The sequence below is a fragment of the Tenrec ecaudatus genome, chromosome 10 (assembly GCF_050624435.1).
Source record: "Tenrec ecaudatus isolate mTenEca1 chromosome 10, mTenEca1.hap1, whole genome shotgun sequence".
Lineage (NCBI taxonomy): Eukaryota > Metazoa > Chordata > Mammalia > Afrosoricida > Tenrecidae > Tenrec > Tenrec ecaudatus.
This window is the reverse complement of record NC_134539.1, coordinates 131,236,642-131,260,865: the sequence shown is the minus strand read 5'-3', so window position 1 is coordinate 131,260,865 and position 24,224 is coordinate 131,236,642. Positions and strand designations below refer to the sequence as shown.

The window sequence follows — 24,224 nt, the reverse complement described above, 5'->3', positions numbered from 1 at the left end:
ACTGGGGAGAGTAGCCTGGTCAAGGCCTGATTTCCCCACCTGCAGATCCTGACCCAGGAGGACTGGAACAAGGTCCTCTACAACGGCATGGCCTCCACCTCCTCCTGGGCCGCCCTCTACTTCATCGCCCTCATGACCTTTGGCAACTACGTGCTCTTCAACCTGCTGGTGGCCATCCTGGTGGAGGGCTTCCAGGCGGAGGTAACCAACCCCCTGCCCCCAACAGTCCTGCTTCCAGGAGGGCTTCACCTCCCGCTGCTGCCAAGTTGTGGAGGCCTGGGAGGTCCCACAGGAAGCCATGTTCAGACGGAGCCGGGGAGGACCAGCAGCGGGAAGCTCCAGGTCTCACCCAGGCCCTCATCACTTGGGAGACAAGGGGTTGTGTGGGGCCCTGGGACGAGGGGTTCCTGCCAGTGGGCCTCCCCGGTTAGGTCAGCCAGAAAGTCAGGCCAGATCAGTGTGTGCACTGCCCAGCACCAGCTGGCTCCCCGAGAGAGCACTCGCCAGGACAATGGAGGGAACTGTTGACCAGCTGAGCCAAGGGGCGGGGGGGGGGGTGCTGGCTGGCTTGTGTGCAGGTCAGTCCTCTGTGCGTGGCTGAGCCTGATGAAGATGCCACAGGGCCCGGGCAGGGCTGAGCTGCCGGGGTGAGAAATGAGCCCAATTAGCTGCAGGCACGGCAGAGACCAGCATCCTATTTCCAGCCCAGGCCCCGTTGCCGTCGTCACAGGCAGCGTCATCGATTAATATGGATTTACATCGAGCCTGCCCTTGGCCTGCCCAGACAGAGCATCTGCCGGACAGGTTGCTCTGTCTCTACTCCCCACCCTCACTCCCCTGAGCCTCCCCGCACCCGCCTTGCCTCCCAGTGCCATGTGCGTGCAGGTTGACCCAACCTAGAAACGCTCCAGGTGGGGTGGGAGCGGCGCTTGGTCCAGTTCTCGTTGGGTGACCCGGATGGAAACTCCCGCTGGGGCCTTGTCTATAAATACCCGCACACGGTGGAAAAACAAAAATCTATTTTCCGACTCCTTTCCCAGCCTTGCCAGGGAGGGCTGTTCCCCGCGGGCCCGGCCCGGCTGTTGAGGTGCCGTCTCCGTTTTAACTCGATAGCGCTTCACGGTCCCGTCTCCTCCTCCTCTGGGCCCTTGGTGATGCCAGGGTGGCAGCCCCCTCCTGGGGATGGGACAGTCATTGGGATTTCCTGGCCCTGCCGGTTAAAGGGTGCCACACTGTTCCTATAAGAGGCAGGGTCTCTCTGAAAGCCCCCACTCAGCTGCCACCCTTCACCAGTGGGAGGGGGCACTCAGAGGTGAGAGCCACTAGCTCCTCTGGTCAAGGCTTCCCCAGGACAACTCCTGTGGAGCCCTTAAGGGACACAGAACTCTCCTTGTTCCCGTGCCCTCCCCTTACCGGCTGTTCTTCCAGGGATATGTGGTCCTCAGTTGTCCTGGAGAGCCCCGGCCCCACAGCCCCTCCCAGCGCTTCCAGACAACACCTTGTTAAATTGAGTGCAGCTGAGCTGGTCCAGGTTGCTAGGCAGCAGCCCCGTCTGCGTGTGAATGGAGAGCAGCCCAGCCTGGCCTGGTCATTCTGGCTCTGCCAGGCAGGGGGTGGAGGGGGGGTGGGGGGTGGCTGCTGCAGCCTCTTCAGCCTTCAGAAGAGAAGTGAGTGTGGGACAGGGGGGCCTCAGGCTGGGGCTGCTTCCAGTGCATTATCAGCCCCCTCTGCCGGGACTGAGTGTCCAAGTGAGAGGCTGTGCTGCGGGGTGGGGGTGGGGGGGTCACTGCCCGTGGAACCTGCTGCCCTTTCCTGTGTGGATTTTCCAGGGCCCGTTGTCTGGAAAGGGAGACTGGTTTTGCCGTTGTGTTTCTCCCCCACCAGTGAGACACCCCACTTCAGTGGAGGAAGTGGCTGCCCCAGTTTTGTGGGCCTCCACCAGCAGGGGGGCTTCAGGGCCACCCCCTGCCGGCTCAGCCATCCTGCCAAGAGGTGGAAGGGGTGGTGCAGGGGCGGGCTGTGGGTTTTCTGATGGCAGGGGGGCAGTGCCTTGGATCCCTGGGTATTTGTCATGCACACACTTAATTAAATGAACAGGCAGCAGGCCCGGCGTGAGGCCATTAATTGATATTAAACAACATCATCGCCTTGTCCCACCGCGACTTGTCACATCCCATCCCAAACAGATCTGCTGAGTTGGTGGTGATTGGAAGGGACATGGCCGAGCCTGAAAGCAGAGGCCTGCTTTCGCTCCCGCCGCCCCCCCTCCGACTTGTCCCCGCTCCTCTCCTCCTTCCTCCTCCTTTGCCGAGCGCCCTGCCTCCAAGCCGCAGAGCCGTGAGCTGTCTGCAGGGCTGCGGACTCAGGGTCCCGGCCCAGGGCCGCCTCTTGCTCTCTGGGTGGACTCTGAACCTCAGGTCATCGCCTGTAGGACATCGAGCAGTGGCGGTCCCTGCCTCTCCCATTGTGGGGACACGAGCTAGCGTTAGTGAAGCTACTGATGCCACCCAGCACGCCCTCACCTCTCCTGCCCGGTCGCCATCTACCTGCGTGGCCTCTGCCCTCGCCTTCCAGAATCATTCTGGCCCAAGGGCCTGAGGTTGAATTCTGGAAGGTCTTCTGGCTCCTCTTAATCCCCGCTTCCCCTGCTGTTGGGCCTGCCCTCACTCCCCATCTCCATCTTCCTTCCATGCCCACCTTTGAAAGCCCGGGCCCCGGGGGTGACAGCGCCCCTCCCCGCCTCCCCTTTCCCCGTAGGAAATCAGCAAACGGGAAGATGCGAGTGGACAGTTGAGCTGTATTCAGCTGCCTGTCGACTCCCAGGGGGTAGGTACGCAACCCGAGTCGGCATGCCCCTGTGCCCCGTGTCCCACCCCACCCCTGCTGCCCTGTGTTTCTGTGCTCGTCCTTGATGCTCAGCTACTGTGCAGCCTGTGGTGGTCATTGGTGTTGTGAGATTTGCTTCGATTTTAAGTCCCTTCTCCCTTGAGGACATACAAGGGGGGCCTCCTTGTTCTGCCAGTGGGTTGGCCAGAGAAAGAAGGGACTTAGAATCCTGTGTGTGTCTGTGTGTGGTGTCCACCCTGGGTCCTGAGGAGTCTGGGACACTGGGCCTCGGTGAAGTGAAGACTGGTGGCCGCATGCCTGCCCACCATCTCCCTGCTCTGAGCCCCTGCTGGAGACTACACCAGCTGCCCTGGCCCAGCGCGGCTCTTTGGAGATTGTCCTCTGGCCAGAGAGCACCAACATCGAACTCACTCCTGAGTCTGGTCTGTAAGCCGCCCTGGAGTCCACTGGGACCCAAGGACACGCCCCTCCTCCAGCTTTGCTCTGAGCCTGTGCCCTGCTGCTTCCAGCACTGGCTCCGGATTCGGGGTGAACCCAGGGTTCCTGTGGGACCCCACAGTGCTATGCATCCCGAGCAGCCCCCTGGAGATCCCACTTGATAATTAAAGGCCTCATTAGGGATGTAAACTGAGTTAATGAAAAGGACCCCCTGAGATGCCAATTACGCAATATTTATGCCCTTATCAAAAGTAGCAATCAAGTCGTTTTTAATAACTTCTTAAGGAGAAGTGTGTAATTACTGGGGAACCTACTGACCTGCTAAGCAGGAAGAAACCTCTGTCCCATAGACCAGACTGGGGCAGAGGCAAAAACAGGGCCAAGGGAATGGCCCAGCTTGGGGCAGTTGGAAGGCCAAAGGAATTCTTGGACCGACCTTCCCAGTTCCTAGGTCTGAGGCTAGAGAAGCAGCGGGCCACGGAGGGACAGCCTGAGGGTCTTCGTGGCCATTTGGAACTCACTCAGGCCCCAGGTTCCCTGGGCCTGTCTGGCCTCCCGGTGACTCTTCCACCGCAGCCAGGTTTGGCGTCAAGCCCGGCCAGGCTGGTGCAGCTCTGGGCTGTGGGATTAGCCATGGCCATCTCTGAGCCGTAGCTGGTGGCAGGCCAAGGTGTCAGGGTCTGGGGGTGGGGGTGTCTGGGGAGGCCGTGCACCGGTGCATGCTTTGTGCCGTGGTTCTGGTTCCGTGGCCTCCTTGTGGTGTGTTCATGTGAGGATGGAGACTTCAGCCGTTCCGCCTCCCCCTGCCCTGGCCAGGTCCCTAACGGGCCCCCTGCTGCTCCTTGGTCCTAGGGAGATGCCACCAAGTCCGAGTCTGAGCCTGATTTCTTCTCGCCCAGCCTGGACGGCGATGGGGACAAGAAGAAACGCTTGGCCCGTAAGTACCTTTCTGGGTGTGTGGGCCCTGGGCCTGGGCCAGCCCACGTGGACTAGAGGGTACCCCCTCTCTCCCCTGTAGTGATGTCCCTGGGAGAGCACCCGGAGCTGCAGAGGAGCCTACTCCCCCCTCTGATCATCCACACGGCCGCCACCCCCATGTCACTGCCCAAGAGCTCCAGCACGGGCCTGGGGGAGCCGCTGGGCCCCGCCTCCCGCCGCACCAGCAGCTGCTGGTCTGCAGAGCCTGGAGCAGCCCATGAGATGAAGTCACCGGTACGGGGTGCACCTGGGTGCCAGGTGGGAGGAGCTGGACAAAAGGCTGTAGAAAGAGATGGTGAAGGTGAGGCAGGTCCAAGGGCTGGACCAGGGGCTGGAAGGGGCCTGTGTGTGCCTTGACAAACCTCAGGGGAGCCAGTAAGGCTGAGACTTGTCAGTCGGCCAAAGATCAGGGTTCAAATCCTGCCTCTTCTGATTCCCAGTTGAGGAACCGTGAGCGAGACTCAAGCACACACGCTGAGCCTCATCTGCAGAAGGCAGGCAGGGGTCCTCCCTGCCTCCTAACACCAGTCAGATCTCTTGCCATCCAAATGGTCGTGTGTGTCAAAATAGCACTCAACTCCATGCCTTTTTACTGACTGGTGTTTGGGCAGTAGATCACCAGGTCTGTCTTTTGAGTTGCCTCTGATGGACTCGAACCTGCAGCCTTTCAGTTCCTACCATCCCCGATCTTGATCATAGCAATCCTTCATCTGTTTATCGCCTCTGGACCACACACTCTGAGCACTGTCCCTTAGTGTGCGCAGGAAGGTCCTGCTCGGCTACCCCGTGAGCTGTGTTCCCAGCTCCTCCCCACTCTGTCCTCTCAGGGCCAGGTGGCTTGTTGAAAACTCCGCAGCTGGTAGGTGGCAGAGCCTGTATTTTCACCCAGGAGGCCAGTGCCTGAGCCCGGGTCTTTCACCGTGGTTTTATATGGCCAGTGGCAACACAGCCTCTTACCGGATAAATGAGAGACTTAGGTCACATAGCTTGTCCTGGGTAAGCCAGGATCTGAACTTAGGCCTCAGAGTCCAGGCTCCTGCTCAAGCCTGATGTGGTGGCAGGGAGGCTCATGGGAGACAGGGATGCACAGTGAGTGAGTGAGTGAGTGAGTGAGTGAGTGAGTGAGTGAGTGAGTGAGTGTGTGTGTGTCCCAACCATGGCTGAGACCCTCTCTGCTTTGCCTGCCCCCCAGCCGAGCACCCGCAGCTCCCCACACAGCCCCTGGAGTGCTGCCAGCAGCTGGGCCAGCAGGCGCTCGAGTCGAAACAGCCTGGGCCGTGCCCCCAGCCTGAAACGCAGGAGCCCCAGTGGGGAGCGGCGGTCCCTGTTGTCCGGCAAGGGCCAGGAGAGCCAGGATGAGGAGGACAGCTCGGAAGAGGAGCGGGCCAGCCCGGTGGGCAGCGCCCGGCACCCTGGGGGCTCCCTGGAGCAGGAAGCCAAGGGATCTTTCGACCTGCCGGATACCCTGCAGGTGCCCGGGCTGCACCGCATGGCTAGCGGCCGCAGCTCATCCTCGGAGCACCAGGACTGCAATGGCAGATCGGCCCCTGGGCGCCTGGCCCGGGCCTCACACCCGGATGAGCCTCCACTAGATGGGGATGATGCTGACGACGAGGGTAACCTGGTGAGGCACCTGGGGGTGCAGTGGGTCCTCACCCTGACTTGGAGAGAGCCCAGAGCTGGCCCCACCCCCAGCTCTCTGTGCTATTCAGGGTGCCGTCTGTCTGGGAACCGAGCTCCACAGCCCTGCCTCCCTCCGCTCCTCGGGTGGCTTTGCACGGTCGCGGGCAGATTCAGATGAATCTTTCATGGCCTCTCCTGTGACTCAGACCCATCACTCACCTCTCCGAGGGGACGGCCCCTCCCTGGCCCCTCTCTCATCTGTTTCACACCATTTTTACCCACTCACTCACACTCCTCCAGCCCCCTTGTCACCCGCCTGGGCCTGGGGTGGGGTGCAGGGGCCCGGGACTGCGGGCCCAGCTTAGCAAGAGAAGAGGGGCCTGTGTCCTCTTTGGACGGACAGTGTGGTGGGTACAATGTTTGATCCTTAGGATGGCTTCCAGCCCCAGCAGGGGGACACCGAGGGAGGACAGGTAGGGGCTATTCTGGAGGCAGGGATGAGGAAGCTGGAGAGCCATGGGGCCTGGCTGGGCCGGGCTGGGGTGTGCAGGGGAGAAGAGAGAAGAGGAGATAAGTAGGGAGAGGTGAGGGGTGGTGAGGCTCTAGGGGAGGTGGGGAGATGGATTCAGGGATCACAAAAGAGAAGAAAGACAAATGGCCGGTGTAGGGGCTGCTGGGATGGCTATGAGGGGGCCTGGGCCCTTTCACCGCCCGCGTCCCTTCCACAGAGCAAAGGGGAACGAATGCGGGCGTGGATCCGAGCCCAGCTCCCTGCCTGCTGCCGTGAGCGGGACGCCTGGTCAGCCTACATCTTCCCTCCACAGTCAAAGTGAGTGAGGAGGCCCCAACCTTGCCCAGCCCTGCCATGGCCCGAGCAGGGGTGCTCTGGGGGCCCAGGGAAGGTCGTGGGCTGCGGGCATCCCCCACACTGCTGCCCAGCCCTGTCTCCTGCCCAGCCTTGGCTCTGTTCTGGGGCAGGTTCCGTCTCCTGTGCCACCGGATCATCACCCACAAGATGTTCGACCACGTCGTCCTTGTCATCATCTTCCTCAACTGCATCACCATCGCCATGGAGCGCCCCAAAATCGACCCCCACAGCGCCGTGAGTCACCGGGACAGTCTGCACCAGGGCTGTGGGTGTGCCAGGCCCCTCCCTGACTTGTCAGCACCGCTAGCAGGGGAGGCAGGCGAAGGGCCCAGAGCCAGGGAAGGGGGAGCCAGGGTCCCAGCTTAGGGCTCCCCAACTCCCCGAAGTGCCTCCTGCGTGCCTCCCCACTCAGTTTCCCTTCTGTCACACACTGCCCCAAGTGGGGAGTGGGCCCTTCCCAAGGAGAGAGTGCTACAGCATGCGTCCCAGGTGGTTTACCGCCAGCGTGCTGTTGTGAGCAAGGGGCTCAGAGGCACCCGTGGGAAGGCCACAGCCATGCTTGGGTGGCAGGAACCCTGAGATGGGGCAAACAGAGCCAGCGGTTTATCCCTATACAGGCTGAGTGCCCTCAGGGGCCCCCCATAGCTGTGCATGGATGTGGGGGAGGTCTCACCCCGTGTGGGTGGTGCAGACTCAGCAGGAAGGGAATCTGCTCTCAGCCCTCAGTGGGTACATTGGTTCTGCCAGGTCTCAGGAAGTCAGTAGTCCCGAGTCTCGCTGGGATGAATGACTCTGGGGGTTCTCTGGGCTGTGTCTCCCCAGCCTGGTGGCACAAGCAACCTCCCCGCTGCATGAGTCGAGTCCTAGCAGGGTGGCTGGGTGGGGTGCCTCTGTTTCCCCTCATGGCTTGTGTACCACTTGCTTAGCTTGGGGGTTGCCGGAGGGGCCGCCCCCCACCCCTCCTTGCTGCTGCCCACACCATTGTTTAGGACGCCTGGCTGTCGCAGCATCTGTTTTCCATCAGGGTGGGATCAGGGCGGGCTGGGTGTGGATGGAGGGGGCAGCCTAGGAGTAGGTGGCTGAGCAAACACCCTCCCATGTCACCCTGCCCCACGTCCAGGCTGCTCAGGGCTGCTGGGCTGGGGCCCTGGCTGGTCACACTCACACCCTGAGGCCCTGCCTGCTGCCCAGCAGAGCTCTCCTCTCTGTCACCACAGCCTCCACCCGCCACCGCATCTGCTGGCCTGGACGGTCGGTCCGGTGTCTTCTGGCTCTGCCCTCTCTGTGCGCCTGTCTCTCTGACATGCAGCTATGCCTGTGGCCTCTCTCTGTGTCCCCTCCATGGTCATCCAGTGGAGTCCACCCAGTGGGCTCAGTCCTCAGGGGACTAGGCTGTGTTCATCCCACCCTGCCCGATCATACATGTACCAGTACCGGCCCCCTGCTTGCTTGCTCCGAGGGTCTGTTTCTAGAGCGCCCCTCAGAATCCGTGGCCCGGGAGCAGGTAGGAGAGGAGCACAGTGCACACGTGTGTGTGTGTGTGTGTGTGTGTGTGTGTGTGTGTGTGTGTTGGGTGCGGGGGGGGGGCGGTACAGAGACCAGGTTTATCCAGTGTTCAGGAAGGAGTCAAGGGGTAAAGCCTGAGATATGCTCACATGACAGTCGTACTGAGGGGTCACTTCCTCCCTCGGCCACACCCCAGGGGAGGGTCTGCTCAGGGGCCAGGGTGAGACTCCATGGAGGTGCAAGGCTCCCCTGGCCCCGCTGGGGCCCTTGAGGACATGCTCCCCACGGGCCATGTGCTGCCCCCTGGGCCCACCTGCCATCCCCATCCCGCAGGAACGCATCTTCCTGACTCTCTCCAATTACATCTTCACCGCCGTCTTCCTGGCCGAGATGACAGTGAAGGTGAGCGGGGGCCGGGGTGGCCGGGGGACCGGGATGCGGGCGTGGCACGATGCGTTCCCAGCTTCGGGTGGGCCCGGGGACTGACATGGCGGCCTGTGGTCCCAGGTGGTGGCGCTGGGCTGGTGCTTCGGGGAGCAGGCGTACCTGCGCAGCAGCTGGAACGTGCTGGATGGGCTGCTGGTGCTTATCTCCGTCATCGACATCCTGGTGTCCATGGTCTCCAACAGCGGCACCAAGATCCTGGGCATGCTGCGGGTGCTGCGTCTGCTGCGCACCTTGCGCCCGCTCAGGTGCCCGCCCGCCCGAGTGGCACGAGCCTGTGTGCCTCTCCCCAGCACGTCCTCCCTGTCCCCTCGGGCTGCCCTGGCCCCTCTGTCATTCGGGGGTCATATGCAGTCACACACCAACAACAGGTTTCCCTCCCCGGGGGCACCGCCGGCCTCCTCTCCAAGACAGCACACTCTCGAGGGTCCCTTGATGCCGGCGTGGGGCCCGCGTAGGACTCCAGGGCCCTTCAAGCCTTTGGTGGGGACGTGCTCCTCCTTGTGAGGTAGCAGACTCCTGTTGCTGGCGTTCCCCACTTAAGGCCCCCTTGAGGACCACCCCCTAACAGGATGCCTGGCCTCTCAGAATACCCTCAGCTATACGTTACCTCCAAGCGTCTTGGACGATGGCCCCACAGACTCAGGACTGACACTTGCCCCTCTGTGGCAGCCCACTCGCCCTGTGGCCCCTCGCCTCCTGCTATCTCCCAGGACACTGCACCCCTTAGACACCGTATGTCGGGCTGGTCATCGCCCTGGGCCCCAGGCTGGCAGGGACTCATTTGGAGGAGCCCTGTCTATAGCCTACTGGGAGAGTGTGTGGATGTGGTCCTGATGGGGTGGGGGTGCCCTGCGACTCTACTCTGGGGGGTGAAGGGGGACACTGAGCTAGGGTGGGGCTGAGGGCAGCGTCTCAGGCAGTGTTAGAGTCGGGGGGCCCCTCTTACCCCCCTCTCTCCCCACCCCCAGGGTTATCAGCCGGGCGCAGGGGCTGAAGCTGGTGGTGGAGACGCTGATGTCCTCCCTGAAGCCCATCGGCAACATCGTGGTCATCTGCTGTGCCTTCTTCATCATTTTTGGCATCCTAGGGGTGCAGGTTTGTGGGGACCCTCCAGGATGGGGGTCCAGCGATCCGAGAGACCTGAGGAGTGCCCTCTCTTGGCCCTTGGGTCCTAAGACTCAAGGCCTTGTCTCTGTCCTCCTTCCAGAGAGTAGACAGGGCGACAACCCACCTGTGAGGCCCTGGGCCTCAGGCTCCCCATGCCTCCTGAGCAGTCTGTAGAACACTGGGGGCCCAGAGCAGGGCCCCAAGTAGACCAGGGCTTCGGCAGGGAGGCCCGTCTGCAGTAGCTGCTGCTCCCGCCCCTCGCCCTGCTCCGGGAGCTCCCCCTGGATCCCCCAACTCCCCTCCCCTCTCACGCCTGCCTGAGCTTGGCAGGCTGGAGGCCAGGCCTTGGATCCAGGGCCCAGACAGCTGGGCCAGGTTAGCAGTGTGCTGGCAGGCAGGAGTGTGCAGACCCTGGATGAGGCAGGAAGTGGGGCTGCCCGGGGACTTGGCCTAGAGCCCAGGGAGGGAACTTGGAGTGGGACCTGCCTACAGAACTTAGTGGGTGCCTCTGGGGGCCCGGGAGCCCCGACTCCTGCCCTCCAGTGCCCCCAGCTCCAGATGTCTCAGCTGCAGGGTAAACAGCTGGCTGTTGGGCAGCGTGGGAGCCGGTGGGTGGCTGGTTCCCACCTCCTTCCCTCCCTTCCTGGGATGGCCAATTCCGCCTTGGGAAGAAGGCTGATGCCGTTTCCTAGAGATTCTCTAGCCCCGGAGGCAGGCTGGGGTCCATTTGCCAAAGTGATGTGGTACCTCTGTGTACCCTCTCTTCCCCCTCCCCCCCAGCACCCCTTCCTGCCCTCATGCCTCTCCCCTCCCCTCCTCCAGCCGCCTCCCCGGCCCAGGATTGAAGGACTGCAATTTCAGTCTCGGGGAGTGGGAGATGCCTGCTTGCCCAAACCCCTTGGCCCTCTCCCCGCCCCCCTCAAATCCCTTTCCCACTCAGAGCCAGGGCACGTGGGAAGCCTGGGCTGGAATGGGAGGAGTTGGAGAGCTCGCAAGACAGACCCAGGTTCAAGCCCACCTCTGCCGCCTACTGGTCAAGTGCCATTCTCAGACAAATGACTTGGGAGCCTGGTTACTCTCACAGAAGCCTTGGCGGCGTAGTGGTTACGCATTGGCTGCTAACTCCAGGGTCAGCGGTTTGAAACCACCAGCTGCTCCAGCTGCTCCATGGGAGAACAAGGCTTTGTACTCCGTGAAGAGTTTGCTGCAGGCTTGGAATCCCACAGGGATAGTGCTGCCCTGCCCTATGGGGTTGCTATGAGTTAGAATCAACTCAATGGCAGTGAGTTCGTCTGAGTAAAACGAGGACAACTCCTCAGTTTCCAGTTTAGCAGGTCTACAGTGGGGGGGATGGGGGTGCCATTTCCAACAAACTCGCAGAGGATGCTGAGCCTGCTGGTCCAGGGCAAACTTGGAGAACACTGCCCTCACCCCCGGTGACTAGCTGCTTCCCTGTCTCCTGACCTGCCTTCCCAGGAGCTCAGAGGAAGGGTCCGGGTGGTGGTCCCCAGGCATGACTGAGCCCAGACTGCTTGGCCCACCTTCACCCAAGGTGTTCCCAGAGCTTGTTGGACCCGGCATGGGGGGGCGGGGGGCGGAGCTCTGGGCGTCCTGACGGCCTGTACTCACAGCCTAATTCCCGCCGTCTGCTGTGTGTGTCTCTCTGCTCCCAGCTCTTCAAAGGGAAGTTCTTCGTGTGCCAAGGTGAGGACACCAGGAACATCACCAACAAGTCCGACTGTGCCGAGGCCAGTTACCGGTGGGTCCGTCACAAGTACAACTTCGACAACCTCGGCCAGGTGAGCCCCAAGGGAGGGCGGGCAGCCCTCAGCATCCCCACCACCTACAGCGCCGAGAGCCCAAGGCCCATTAGCCCTGCTCAGAGGTGCAGCAGCCCCTGGGAGGCACCAGGGACCCTTAGCTGAGCGGTCGGCAGTTCACACCCAGCTGGTGGTCTGCTTCCCAAATGTCAAACTCCAAACTCACTGCTGTCGAGGAGATGTCAACTCACAGTGCCCTACAGGACCGGGCAGAGCTGCCCCGGCGGGTTCCTGAGACTGTCACTCTTTACAGGAGTAGAAAGCCTCATCTTTCTCCCGAGGAGCAGCTAGTGGTTTTGAACTGCTGACCTGGCGGTTCGCTACACCACCAGGGCTCCTCTGGTGGTAGTAGGACAGATGAGAGGATGTCTAGATTTGTTGGGTCTGCTGTAGGGTGAGGACCCCTGCCCTCACGCTGTGTATCCAGAAGCAGAGAACTGTGGAAATGGAGTAGCTCATTTTGCTTTGCTGCTGATCCCCCAGCCCTGCCCTAGAGTCTCCTGCTGTGGTTTCTGGGCTTCCCAGGCTTGGGTCCCTGGCCCTGCCAGGCAGTGATTTTGACGATATCCATCTGTCCTTCTGACTGCATCCCAGCCATGTAATCTTGGGGCAGAGAGTGCTCCAGCCACCTAGAAGGTGGCTCTCAAGGCACACACACACACACACACACACACACACACACACACACCACCAACACCACCACCACCCCCCCCCCCTGATGTCAGTGGTGGAATATGGTTCGGCCACACGTCCTCGCTTTCTCATGGTCTTCACCTTCTCCTCAGGCCCTGATGTCGCTGTTCGTGCTGGCCTCCAAGGACGGCTGGGTGGACATCATGTACGACGGACTGGATGCTGTGGGCGTGGACCAGCAGGTACAGGGCTGAGGTGGGCAGACTCCATCCGTGGGCTGAAGTCACTCAGGAGGGGCTCAGTACAGACTTGTGGGCTCAGGCCCTGGGCAGAGAGAACAAGCAGGCTGGCCCACGAGCTTCAGGTCTTTAGTAGAAGAGGAGAGTGGCGGCCTATGGGCTGGACCCCTGTGTGCTTTACTGACCCCCAACGCCCTTGAGTAGCTTCTAAATGGGTGCTAAGTGGCGTCAGTGAATGTCACATCAGACCTGGAATCTGGAAAAGATCCGGGGGGGCTTCTGGGTGTGTGTCTCCTTGGGCCAGACATCAGCGGGGACAGAGAAGCAGCTGACCCTCTGTGGGTCAGAGCACGCAATTCCACTTTCCCCCAGTCCTCCCCAGCCCTCCCTCCCGCCCACACCCCCACCCCTAGGCCGAACTCACACCATTCATCCACCTCACCTGCTGGGTCCCTGCAGCGGTTGCGTGTGTGGACCTTTGTTTGAAGGCAGGTGGGTGCCAGGGGCGGCACCTAAAACGGGGTCCCCTTGGGCTGATGCCGCCCCTGTGCCCCCTGCGCCCCACCAGCCCATCATGAACCACAACCCCTGGATGCTGCTCTACTTCATCTCCTTCCTGCTCATCGTGGCCTTCTTTGTCCTGAACATGTTCGTGGGCGTCGTGGTGGAGAACTTCCACAAGTGCCGACAGCACCAGGAGGTGGAGGAGGCGCGGCGGCGCGAGGAGAAGCGGCTGCGGAGACTGGAGAAGAGGAGAAGGAGTAAGGAGAAGCAGATGGCTGGTCGGTAGTCTTTCCACCTCTCTCTGGGTCGTGCTTGACCTTGGCCTGTGACTGCAGAGGGCCGGGGGCAGGGAGAAGGGGCTCTCCACCCCTCCTCCCCTCCCGTCCTCCCGAGAGCATGTCTGCCTTAAGAGCCCGCATGAAGCAGACCAGCTCAGCCCTTGGAGGGGAGCCCCTCGCCCCACCCTGGGGGCTCCCTGGGCCTCAGCATCACGCTTCCCAGATGGGAGCTGATGTGTGGCCCCCTCCAGCCTCGCTCTCAGAGGAGTCCCTCCTCCCCCAAGGGAGCCTGATGGGGGCGTTGCTCAACGCCTCCATCCAAGGCCCCAGGGATTGACCCAGCTACAAGGGTTGTGACCCTGGGCCTGTCCAGGGTCGGCAGCTGCTGGGGAAGACCTTGGTCCAAACCTGTAGGTGGACACAGTGTGAGAAATGACCCCAGGCCCACTTCCCTCCCTCTCTGCAAACGGGCTTCTGGGTAGTTTTATTATTATTTGGGCCAAGATGTAAAACATTTTCCCTTCCTGCTCAGGGAAGATCTGAGGTCTCATGACTCTCCTTGCTGGCCTTTGCCCTTCATCCCCATTGGCTGTGAACTCCAACACCTTTTGTCATTGGAGGGGCGAGAGGTGGAGGTGAGGCCTCCCAAGTTTCCGGCCGAGGGTGGGCTGGCATGAAGGGGCAAGACCAGAAGTCCAGGAAGGACTTTGTTTTCAGGTGTGTCTGCAGGGGGCTCTGCTCCTGCCTACTGCCTTGGGACTCCGTTCCCTCCTGTCTGCCTGGCACTCAGCGGGCCCCTGACTCTCAGCCACTGCCCGGTCTCTGCGGGTCTTGTTGATGGTCCCTGAGGCCTTTCTGCATCTGTCTGCGTGTGTGTATCTGGGTGTCTGTGGCTGCATCTGAAGGTTCCCTCCTCGCTCCCCTTCTCACTGACTCTCCTGCGCAAGATGAGTCGGATGGGATGTGGTTAGGTGTAGAGGGTGAAGGGGCGGGGCGGGTGGTGTGTGTGTGGATGAAGTGTATGTGCATTGGTGGTGGGCGGGTGGTGTGTGAGGTGCTCCCCTTGGCTTGGTGGCATGTGAAGATCCTCTCATGATCTAGGGAACGTGGCACCCTTTCTCCTCCCTGCCCTGGAGCTCCTGCTGCCGTGTGAGAGGTACCTAGAAGCTGAGGAGAAGGTGTTGGGGGCGGGAGGGGGGGTGCCAAGCAGGTGTCCCTCTGTGAAGTGAGGCTGCTGGAGGAGGGAGATGAGGGGGCAGCATCCTCGGGCAGCGTGGACACGCTGTCTCTGTCCCCATGGGCTGTCCAGCTGTGCAGTAGGAGTCTCTCTCACTCGTCCTGTGGCTGTGGGGAGTTAAGTAGGCACTGCCCCCTACAACCTCATTCTGACCCTGTTCCGTCCCCTCACCCATCCTTGCAGGGCATCTACAGATGGGACTCTTGTTGGGAGAACCTGGGACCCTGCCTGGCCAGGGTGCTGTGTGTGGATGAGGTGTACCGCCAGGCCAGGGGCTGCTGAGGCCGTGACAAGGACCGCGGCCCACCCCTCCCCCCTCCCCCACAGTGACCCTGCCCGGTTGGTGGATCAGCTCGCCCCCTTCCAGTGGCCTGTCCCCCAAGTTAGGGTGTTGAGGCTTAGAGCCAGCCACCTGTGCTTAGCCTACCCAGATCCTAGGCTGAGAGAGGGCTGACTCTGAGGGGACGTGAGCTGCTGAGGGCGCCCTGGCCAGCCCACCTGGTCCGGCCAGTGACCGATGTCGTGTTTCGTTCTTTTAGATCTAATGCTGGACGGGGTAATTGCTTCCGGCCGCTCAGCCAGCGCGGCACCAGGTACTGCGTCTGTGGTTGTGGGGTCCCGGGTGTGGCCGGGGGGGTTGTCAGGCTCAGCCTGTCCCCCAGGGCCTCCTCGTGCACGGCACGTGCTTTGTTTCCTCTTGGTGACTCGTTGAGGGTGTCTCCCCCACCAGAGGGCAGGGAGCGGGACAAGGGGCATTGCGCCATTCCTTAGGCAGGAGGTGAGGGTCCAGTCAAGCCCCTCCAGCTGACCCCTGTGCGAATTGATGTCTCTGCAAAGGCTGTGGGGCCCAGGCCCCCCCCCCTGCCATGCCCCCTGCCCTGCCTGCTCCCCACCCTTCCTTGGCTCACAGCGTTGTCCAGTTATTAGGGCTGCAAATCTCTCCCACCTCCTTTTGTCTGGAGGGAGGGGGGGCTTTGATCCAAGGGAGCAGGAGGAGCAGAGCAGAAAGGGGCAGGATTGGTTTCAAAAATGTAACGATGAATAATTGAACAGGCTCATTAATAGTCAAGTGATCGCGGTAAGAACGTCGTCATTACAAACAGCAGGGACGGAGATGGCCACGTGCGCTTCTCCAAAAAGCCAGCCATTAGGGAGCCAGGGGGTTCTTAGTCTCTGCATGAGCAAGCCAGCCAGAGCCAGCCGAGAGCCACGTGTCGCGGAAAGCCCACCTGGGCCGGCCTGCCCTCCCTGCACCCAGTCCCCTGACCCCCATACATGCTCCGGCCCCAGATGGAGCCGCCCACCCACCCAAGAGCCTCTGGTCAGAGCCTGGTTGTGCTCTGATATCCCCACGCCCCCTCACCCAGGCCCCTTCTGAAAGCGTAACTGCAGCGCTCTGAAGTTCAGGACCCTACAGCAGAGACTTACGTGTTGCTGCTTTCACTCATCAAAGGCACCGTCTAATTGCTAACCGGAGCTTCGGAGCAGCCGTAATAGAAAGGACGAGGAAAAGATGAAGACTATTTGGCCGTTAGATTCATCTGTGGGGTCTTACCAGTCAAATAGATGAGTCCTTTTACGTTTCAGAAATATTGCAAAGAACCTAACTGCCCCTGTGTGACAGCCTTCTCAGGCTGAGTCACGGGCCAGTACCTTCCTCTCCTCTGCCCTGAGGGCACTGGGCTGCCCCACCTGTGGTGCTCTGGGACTTCCGGGGTGGCTCTGGGTAGCGGGAGTTCCCCGGGGCCGCCTACCACGCAGCCGCTCACCACTGAGGCCTGGGAGGATGGATGTCAGCTGCCCCCTGGCGTTGAGCTGTGGTGCTTGGTCTCTGGGGGTATGGGGGTCTCTGGTTGATAGATGTCTGGATCGCCTGCCCGCCCTCCCCGCCTCTTTGTCAGCCTCTATTGGGAATTCTTGCTGGGGGGGGGGGGTGAGAAGAGGCGACCTTGCCTCTTTATGGGTGTATCTGATTTCTAGACTCACAGGTCCGATGGACTCACCCCCAAACCCCTCCTCTAGTAGAGGGTTGCCCACAGAGGCCTCTCCTCAGAGAGCTATGTCCCCGAACCTGCTCACAACCTCTGGGGCTACAGGCATCCCCAAGTGGTAAGGAGGAGACCCAGGCATGTGGTCAGACCACCCCGTAACCCACCCCTGGGCACGTGGTCCACGGCAGAGCTGGGGCAGCATCAGTCAGGGGCAGTCATCTGAAGAGCTTAGAAAAACACAGATCCCGGGGCCCCAGCCCAGACCAACTGAGAGAATGGCCTAGGAAAGACCTAAGCACCTGCATTTCCATGGCTCCTGGCCTCCCCAAAAGAACAATAGGGACCAGGTCAGACCCCCACCCCGCAAAGGCAGCGGGGGTAGGCAGCAAGGTTGCCCTAGGTGGTCGTGGGAATGAGCCTGACAAGATGGAAGCAGAGACTCAGCTGCTGGGTGCCAGCCCCAAGGGATGCCTTGGCTCCCAACCCAGCCCTGGTCTCCTGAGCCCCGGTGTCACCCCTGTCCAGGGCAGCCACCCACCTTCCCTCCTTCCTTCTGTCTGGGGCTCAGTGTCTAGGCTGACGGTTGCTGCTGAAAATAGGGCATCTGCTGTGGGGGCCTGTGCCCCTGGGAGGGACCCCGGCCTCCTACCCCTGCATTGCCCTTTGTGAGCCCTCTGCCCACTCCGTGATGCCCCTCACTAACTCCCCCACCATGCCTGCTGCTCTCACCCACAGCATCACCCTCCTGCGGCGCTGGGGTCCTTGGGGTGCACTTCTCCCTGCTGTCTGACTCTGGTGTTTTCTCCACAACTCATACTGGCAGGGAGGTGGGGGCAGGCCTGCCAAGATGCCAGAGTGCCCCTCCCTGGGCCGGGATGAAAAGCCTGGACAGCAGACGCTCTGGGGCTCTGTTACTCCCACCAACCCAAAACAGAGGGTCGGGGAGCAGCAGGGTGGGGTGGCATCATCCATCTCACCCAAGGGCACCCTCTGGGCCTCATGCCCTAGCCTCCCTGGCAGCTGGTCCAGGGTCTAAGCCTCTCAGTGTGCAGGACAGGTCGGTCACTCTCTGGTCTTATAGGCTGGGCTGATCACCTGCCCTGCTGTTCATTGAACCTGCGCTCTCGTGGGGGTGGGGGAGGGCGGTGTGTGCGCAGCCTCCTTGGCACCTGCTGGTCTGGGTCAGGACGGAGGGTCCTTTGTACCGCCCGCAATGGCCGGGTGGTCTTGGAGCTGAGAGCAGGTGCCCCTCTCAGTGATCCTACCCTCCGCCTTCCCTCTGGGCCACTGGAGGAGGGCCCCTGGCTGAGCCCCTCAAGGGCTGTGGCAAGGGGAGAGGGGACAGGCTCCTCTCCCAGCCTCAGCTCAGCATCATCTCCTCTGCTAATAATGGGGCTAATGAGGAGCCGCTTTCTCTAACCTAATTGTATTCAAACATTTTAGTTAATTCTCCATTCATATTTTAGCATAATGGGATCGGGTGCCCTCGGCATTTATGGAGATTAATGCAGAGAGAGTTCCAACAGCTAAGGCAACTGGGGTGGCTAGCGCCCTCTGGGCCTTGTGGGTACTGAGGAAGGAAGAGGCCGGCCTGCCCGCCCTGTCCACGCCCCACCATCGCTGTGTGGATGACCTGTGGCCTCGTCCCCTCTCCCAGGCTCCCCCCCAAAACATATACTCCTGGGGGTCAGCAGAGCTGCCCCACCAAACCCACAACTGGCTGACCCATCTCAGATTTATTTTAAAAGGCCTGCTGGAGCTTTCTGGACATTCTGCCTCTCGGTTATCCACACTCGGAGGCCGATGCTGGAGAGTGGCGGGGGTGGGTTTTGTGTGTGTGTGTGTGTGTGTGTGTGTGTGTGTGTGTGTGTGTGTGTGGTGTGTATGTGTGTGTGTGTGTGTGTTTTGGAATGGGCATCTGGTGCAGCTAAGCACTGAGCCGAGCCTGGGCTCTCTTCTTCCTTCGGCCTGTGGTGTGGGCCCTGCCCAGGCCCTGCCTCAGCTTCCCTCTCTGTTCAGTGGTTCTCTGCATGGGAAAGGACAGTGAGACCTGAGCTGGCCTGGGGGCCTGAGCTTCCTGCTGCCCTTGTGCCAGCCAGCCGCTGGCAGCAGCCTCAGGTGCTACAGCCCTTACTGGCTGACTTCTGCCCGAGGCCTCTCGAGGTGGGGGAAGAGCTGTCTGGGACCTGAGGCTTCTCAAGCCTCCCAAGGAACCACAAGCCTCCCCCGTCATAGTGCCCAGCTGGGAGACCCGTCTGCCACCCCCGCGTGCTCCCTCAGCTGGGGCTGGCTCTTCCTTGGCCCCTGAAGGAGAGCCCCACAATCTCCTGGCCCCCAGATTTATTCTGCCTGCAAAGCAGGCCAGCCTCCTGGCACCATGATTTCTATAATGAAGTGGTCCACTAATTACAAGAGAAAAGATCACGCCTCTGACAGATCTCAGACAGTGCTTCCAGCCCAGCCTTCATCCTGACGGTGCCCTGACACCGGGGCCAGCCGGGCATGGCCTCATTAGAAACTGGGTGAGTCCGTCAGGTATGGCAACCCCCCCACCCACCCACTGGAGTCTGGGGTGAGCGAGCCTAGCGAGCTCTCTGCTGCCTTCCCCCACTGAGGGGACAGGTTCAGCCCCACCACCCCCACCCCAGGCCCTGTGGGTGGGTGAGTGCAGCCAGCCAAGACGCTGTCCAATTTCCAATCTCCGGTTTTATCTCCAAATCCCAGCTCCGTGTAATCTCCTCCACTCCCCTTGAGGGGCTGAACTTGCTGGAGAAACCAGAGCCTTTGCCTCTTGGTTGACGGCACTTCCTCTGAGCTTGAGAAGACTGATTGTTTTTCATCTTATTGATCTGACCTCACCGTGCAACACCGAGAGCCAAGAGCATCAGGAGGGGCTGGGGGGCTGGCGGCTCCCGGAGGCTTCCCGGGGGGAGAGGCTCACCCGGTGTCTAATGTGGATGGGGAGCTATGCATGTCCTGACTCCCCTGTGCCCGAGATTGCAGCCAGTAGAGCAGATGCTTAAGGGAACGGGGAATGCCCAGAGGGCTTCCTCCCACCCCCAGAAGAGCTAGTAGTATGGGGAGGCCAAGGGTGCTGGTGACCGTGGAATGTTTCAGCTCTGGCGTTAGAGGCTGGCGGCTTTGGGGGGCCTGTGGGTGGAGGGGGTGCTCAGGAAGGGGACCTGATGGTGGCTCTGCTATCCTCCACCCCTTCCCCTGCCCCCCAGAAGCCCAGTGCAAGCCCTACTACTCAGACTACTCCCGCTTCCGGCTGCTGGTCCACCACCTGTGCACCACCCACTACCTGGACCTCTTCATCACGGGCGTCATTGGCCTGAACGTGGTCACCATGGCTATGGAGCATTACCAGCAGCCCCAGGTAGGCGCAGCCACCGGCACTGGCCACCATCTCCAGCCATGGGGGGGGCCCTCAGGGCGAGACAAGCCCAGGCCCAGCCAGAGCTCCGGTGCCTGGTGGGTGCTGGACAAGTCTCATGGGTTCTTCCTGTGTTCTGGCCGTGATCCTGGGAGGCTTTACAGCACTGAGGGTCAGGGAAGTTCCGGGATTTGGCCATGGCCACACAGCTAGCATGTGGAGGACCTGGTTTTTTCGCTCAGCAGATATTTAGCGGGCGCCCACCATGTGCCAGACTCTGAGTCCTTCGAAGGGGAGAAGGCAGACTAGCACCTGCCCTGCTGGTGTGAGGTCCTGTTGGACATCTAAACCCCCCCCCGAAACTTATGTGTGACCTCACCATATTTCTGACTTGTCCTTCAGCTGCCCTCTGGCCTCAGTTTCCCCACCCATCAATCAAGGAGGCTAAATAGTAATGTGCAAGGCCCCTTCTGGGAGGAACCCTGGTGGCCCAGTGGTGAGTGCTTAACTGCCAGCCCTCGCAGCAACCTGTGAGAGTGCCCTACCCACATAAAGAAAGGCCACCAGGCCCAGATTCTCAGTCTGGGGGACAGCTATGTTCACCACCCTTAGGAGCAGGTTCAAAGAGAGGAGACCTGTAGGGCAGGGTGTGGGTCATCCACATGAACGAGGACCCTGCTCCTCCCTGGGGTGTGCTCAGTGCTCAGCCATCATGGTGGGGATGGAAAAGAGTCCCACGGGACTCATCCCATCTCCCAGATCAGGGATGGGGGCGTGCTGGACGGGGTGGGGCAGGCCTCCCACCACAGCCTTAGGGGACCGCGCTTCGTGCTCCTCCTATCAGGTCCTGGATGAGGCTCTAAAGATCTGCAACTACATCTTCACCGTCATCTTTGTCTTGGAGTCAGTGTTCAAGCTCGTGGCCTTTGGCTTCCGCCGCTTCTTCCAAGACAGGTAAGTGATGACCTGGAGGGAGGGGCCAAGGGGCCGGCTCTTCCAAAACAGAACTGAGTGCAAGAGGAGGGACTGGAACCGGGAGGCGCCGGGTCTTCGGGGGAAATAGACCTATCGCTTGAAGGCCTTCCTTTATTCTCGAGGTCCAGTCCCCACTCTAGGACCCACTCAGGGCTCCAGTGGGTGGGAATCCAGGGCCTGGGAAAAGGGCAAGATGAGGGAACAGGACAAGATGGGGCAGACCCTGGAGGGAGCCAGGCTGCCTGGAACCGGATTTGAATCCTGGTTCCACCACTTAATAGCTGATGTCCCTCAGTACGTTACTTAACTTCTGTGAGCCTCCGTTTCTGCCATTGTAAAATGGGATAACAATACTCTCAAGTTGTAAGAATTATTGATCCCTATGGTGGTGTAGTGTTTATGCCATTGGGCTGCGGTCCACATGGTTGATGGTTTGAATGAAACCAGCGGCCCCTCAGGAGAAATATGAGACTTTCTGTTGTGAATATTTATAGCCTCAGAAACCCATGGGTCTGCTCTACTCTGCCCTACAGGGCCCCTTGAGTTAGAATCAACTTGATGGCAATGAGTGGGTTTGAGTTATAGAACCTCTCAACCAGTGTTGGCATGTAGCCAACACCATGGACGGATGGACGGGTGCTGTGTTAAGCCGGATTGACTAGAGAAACAAATCAAATCTAGAGACACTCATATATGTGTAAGAAAGAACTTTATATCAAGGAGTAATTGTGTATCAAGGAAACATCCAGCCCAGTCTAATGTAAGTCCGACACTAGTCCATGAGACCCTCTTCAGACTCATGAAGCCACATGCAATGATGCAGGAAGATCACAGGCCAGTCGGTGAAAATTCCAATGGATCCAATGGCAGTGACTTGCCAGCAGGAAGAGGAAGACACAGAGAGGGAGGGGGGGCGGGGAGGTTCCCAGGATCCTCCTTATGAGAAGGCCACGCCCACCAGGAGGCATCATCAGGCTGTGACCTGATTGACAGGCTAGACTCCACCCCTACACACATACCTTCAAGTTGACACAAAATTAGGTGACTCCCACAGAGGGATAACCTTCTATAGAGCAGAGAAACGTTACCTAACCCTACATCATCCTCAAGATTGCTGACATGCTTAAACCCGTAGTTGCAGCTAATATGTCCACCCATGACGCTCCCCTTCAGCAAGCATGATGGCCTCCTTAGCAGCTCATCCCTTCTGATGACGGCCCAGCCCCGGCACGTCACACAGTGTTCAGTTGCGGCTTGCAGTCTTTCCTGGTTAATTCCCAGAAGAAAGGGCTCGGCCTTTCCTCCCTGTGTGACTTCGTCTAGTAGTGCTGCTGAGCCCTGCCCACCATGGCCACCTCTGTTGGTATCGGCAGAGCCGGTAGCATGACTCCCAGCGCGATAGCAACATGAAAGCCATCACAGGGTGACAGACAGACTGGCATGGGTGGCAGAGTTGACACCCTGCACGTGCTAAATAAAAAAGCAAACGGCTACCGATTCCGAGCAGAGACCCATGAGCTAAAGTCCTAGACCTCCTGCGACGGCTCCCTGGCTCTGCACCTTACCCAAGTCACGCTGCTTCTCTCCAAGACTAGGGGTGGGGGAGGGGGGGCTAGACGGGCTTGCCCCCACCCCCTCCAGCCTAAGTGAGGCCACAGCCCACTCCCAGGCAGCCCGGCTCCCACTCAGAGAGCCATGTCCTGGGAGTTCCAGGTGGAACCAGCTGGACCTGGCCATCGTGCTGCTATCCATCATGGGCATCACGCTGGAGGAGATCGAGGTCAACGCCTCGCTGCCCATCAACCCCACCATCATCCGCATCATGAGAGTACTGCGTATCGCGCGAGGTCAGTGCCCACCGCATCCACCCTCTTGGAACGACTAAGACAGCAGCGGCCCACTCTGTGGCTGACCGCCAGGGACTGGGCAGCTAGGGATTCTCACAGAGCTTCCTCCCAGCCTCTGTGGAAGGCAAAGGTGGGGGTGTGGGTGGGGGTGGAGCTACTGCACTAGTCATCTCACCGGCCTGGCCATGTGGCTGGGACCCTGAGGGACCGCCTCACAACTGTCCTCTTCCTTAGTGCTGAAGCTGCTGAAGATGGCTGTGGGCATGCGGGCGCTGCTGGACACGGTGATGCAGGCCCTGCCCCAGGTAGCTGGACGCGGGGGGCGATCCGACTCGGGGCCGCAGCGGGGGTGGGGTGCTTGGGGCTGTGCTTGCTGCCTGGGCATACCAGCGCACCTTTGCCCTTTCTCTCCCTCTCTTCCAGGTGGGGAACCTGGGACTTCTCTTCATGTTGTTGTTTTTCATCTTTGCAGCTCTGGGCGTGGAGCTCTTTGGAGACCTGGGTGAGTTGGGGTGGGCGAGGGCGGAGGAGCCACGGCCGGGCACGGAGGGGGTACCCTAGGCTCACCTGAACCTCTCCTGTTCCCCCAGAGTGTGACGAGACACACCCGTGTGAGGGTCTGGGCCGGCATGCCACCTTCCGGAACTTCGGCATGGCCTTTCTGACCCTCTTCCGAGTCTCCACTGGGGACAATTGGAACGGTATCATGAAGGTGTGTGCCGCGCCGCCAAGGGGACTCCCAGGGCCAGGAGACAGCCCCACTTCTCACGCCAAATTCTTTGGAGAAAATGAATTGGCCACGCGTCAAGGCGGGGGACCTTCCACCCCACCCCCACTCCCCGGAACTCCCCTCTCCTGAGGACTGGCTCCGACATGCATATCCCCAGCACAGGGTCTTACCCTCACCCCAGCAGGGCCCCCTCCTGCCATGTCCCTTGGCACCAGTGAGCCCCTTCCCCATGACCGCTCCGTGCCCTGCCCCCAGGACACCCTGCGAGACTGCGACCAGGAGTCCACCTGCTACAACACGGTCATCTCTCCCATCTACTTCGTGTCCTTCGTGCTGACCGCCCAGTTCGTGCTGGTCAACGTGGTGATCGCCGTCCTGATGAAGCACCTGGAGGAGAGCAACAAGGAGGCCAAGGAGGAGGCCGAGCTGGAGGCCGAGCTGGAGGCCGAGCTGGAGCTGAAGCCGCTCAGCCCGCAGCCCCACTCGCCGCTAGGCAGCCCCTTCCTCTGGCCTGGGGTCCAGGGCCCCGACAGCCCCAAGCCAGGAGCCCTGCACCCTGCAGCCCACACCAGGGCAGCCTCCCGCTTCTCCCTCGAGCACCCCACGGTGAGCGCATTCCCCACCCCCACCCCCACCCCCACCAGGGCCCGGTTTGAGAACAGCGAAGGGGAGGGAGGGCTGCCCGGAGCTGTGCTTGCGGGGCGGGGAGGACAATGGGCAGAGCAACCCAGGGCTTGTCCTGGGTGCTGAGGACTGACAGCCCAGACTTCATGCCTGCCA

The 24,224-nt window shown here is 60.8% G+C and overlaps 1 protein-coding gene across 12 annotated transcripts in view; it reads left to right on the top strand.

The window, feature by feature from the left end:
• Nucleotides 1–24,224, top strand: part of CACNA1G (calcium voltage-gated channel subunit alpha1 G) — a 64,331-nt gene that overhangs the window by 32,512 nt on the left and 7,595 nt on the right. For 4 of the 12 annotated variants that reach the window (XM_075561619.1, XM_075561616.1, XM_075561608.1 and 1 more), the window contains exons 13-32: nucleotides 46–201; nucleotides 4,138–4,222; nucleotides 4,304–4,497; nucleotides 5,456–5,887; nucleotides 6,615–6,715; nucleotides 6,865–6,988; nucleotides 8,594–8,662; nucleotides 8,768–8,952; nucleotides 9,676–9,802; nucleotides 11,488–11,613; nucleotides 12,420–12,509; nucleotides 13,075–13,267; nucleotides 15,065–15,118; nucleotides 19,744–19,895; nucleotides 20,737–20,846; nucleotides 22,581–22,714; nucleotides 22,949–23,019; nucleotides 23,138–23,216; nucleotides 23,305–23,426; nucleotides 23,700–24,050. In XM_075561619.1, coding sequence (XP_075417734.1) covers nucleotides 46–201; nucleotides 4,138–4,222; nucleotides 4,304–4,497; nucleotides 5,456–5,887; nucleotides 6,615–6,715; nucleotides 6,865–6,988; nucleotides 8,594–8,662; nucleotides 8,768–8,952; nucleotides 9,676–9,802; nucleotides 11,488–11,613; nucleotides 12,420–12,509; nucleotides 13,075–13,267; nucleotides 15,065–15,118; nucleotides 19,744–19,895; nucleotides 20,737–20,846; nucleotides 22,581–22,714; nucleotides 22,949–23,019; nucleotides 23,138–23,216; nucleotides 23,305–23,426; nucleotides 23,700–24,050 — 2,955 coding nt within the window. Of the gene's footprint in view, nucleotides 1–45; nucleotides 202–4,137; nucleotides 4,223–4,303; nucleotides 4,498–5,455; nucleotides 5,888–6,614; nucleotides 6,716–6,864; nucleotides 6,989–8,593; nucleotides 8,663–8,767; nucleotides 8,953–9,675; nucleotides 9,803–11,487; nucleotides 11,614–12,419; nucleotides 12,510–13,074; nucleotides 13,289–15,064; nucleotides 15,119–19,743; nucleotides 19,896–20,736; nucleotides 20,847–22,580; nucleotides 22,715–22,948; nucleotides 23,020–23,137; nucleotides 23,217–23,304; nucleotides 23,427–23,699; nucleotides 24,051–24,224 lie in introns of all 12 variants that reach the window. The other 8 variants (XM_075561609.1, XM_075561612.1, XM_075561607.1 and 5 more) reach the window with 3 other exon arrangements.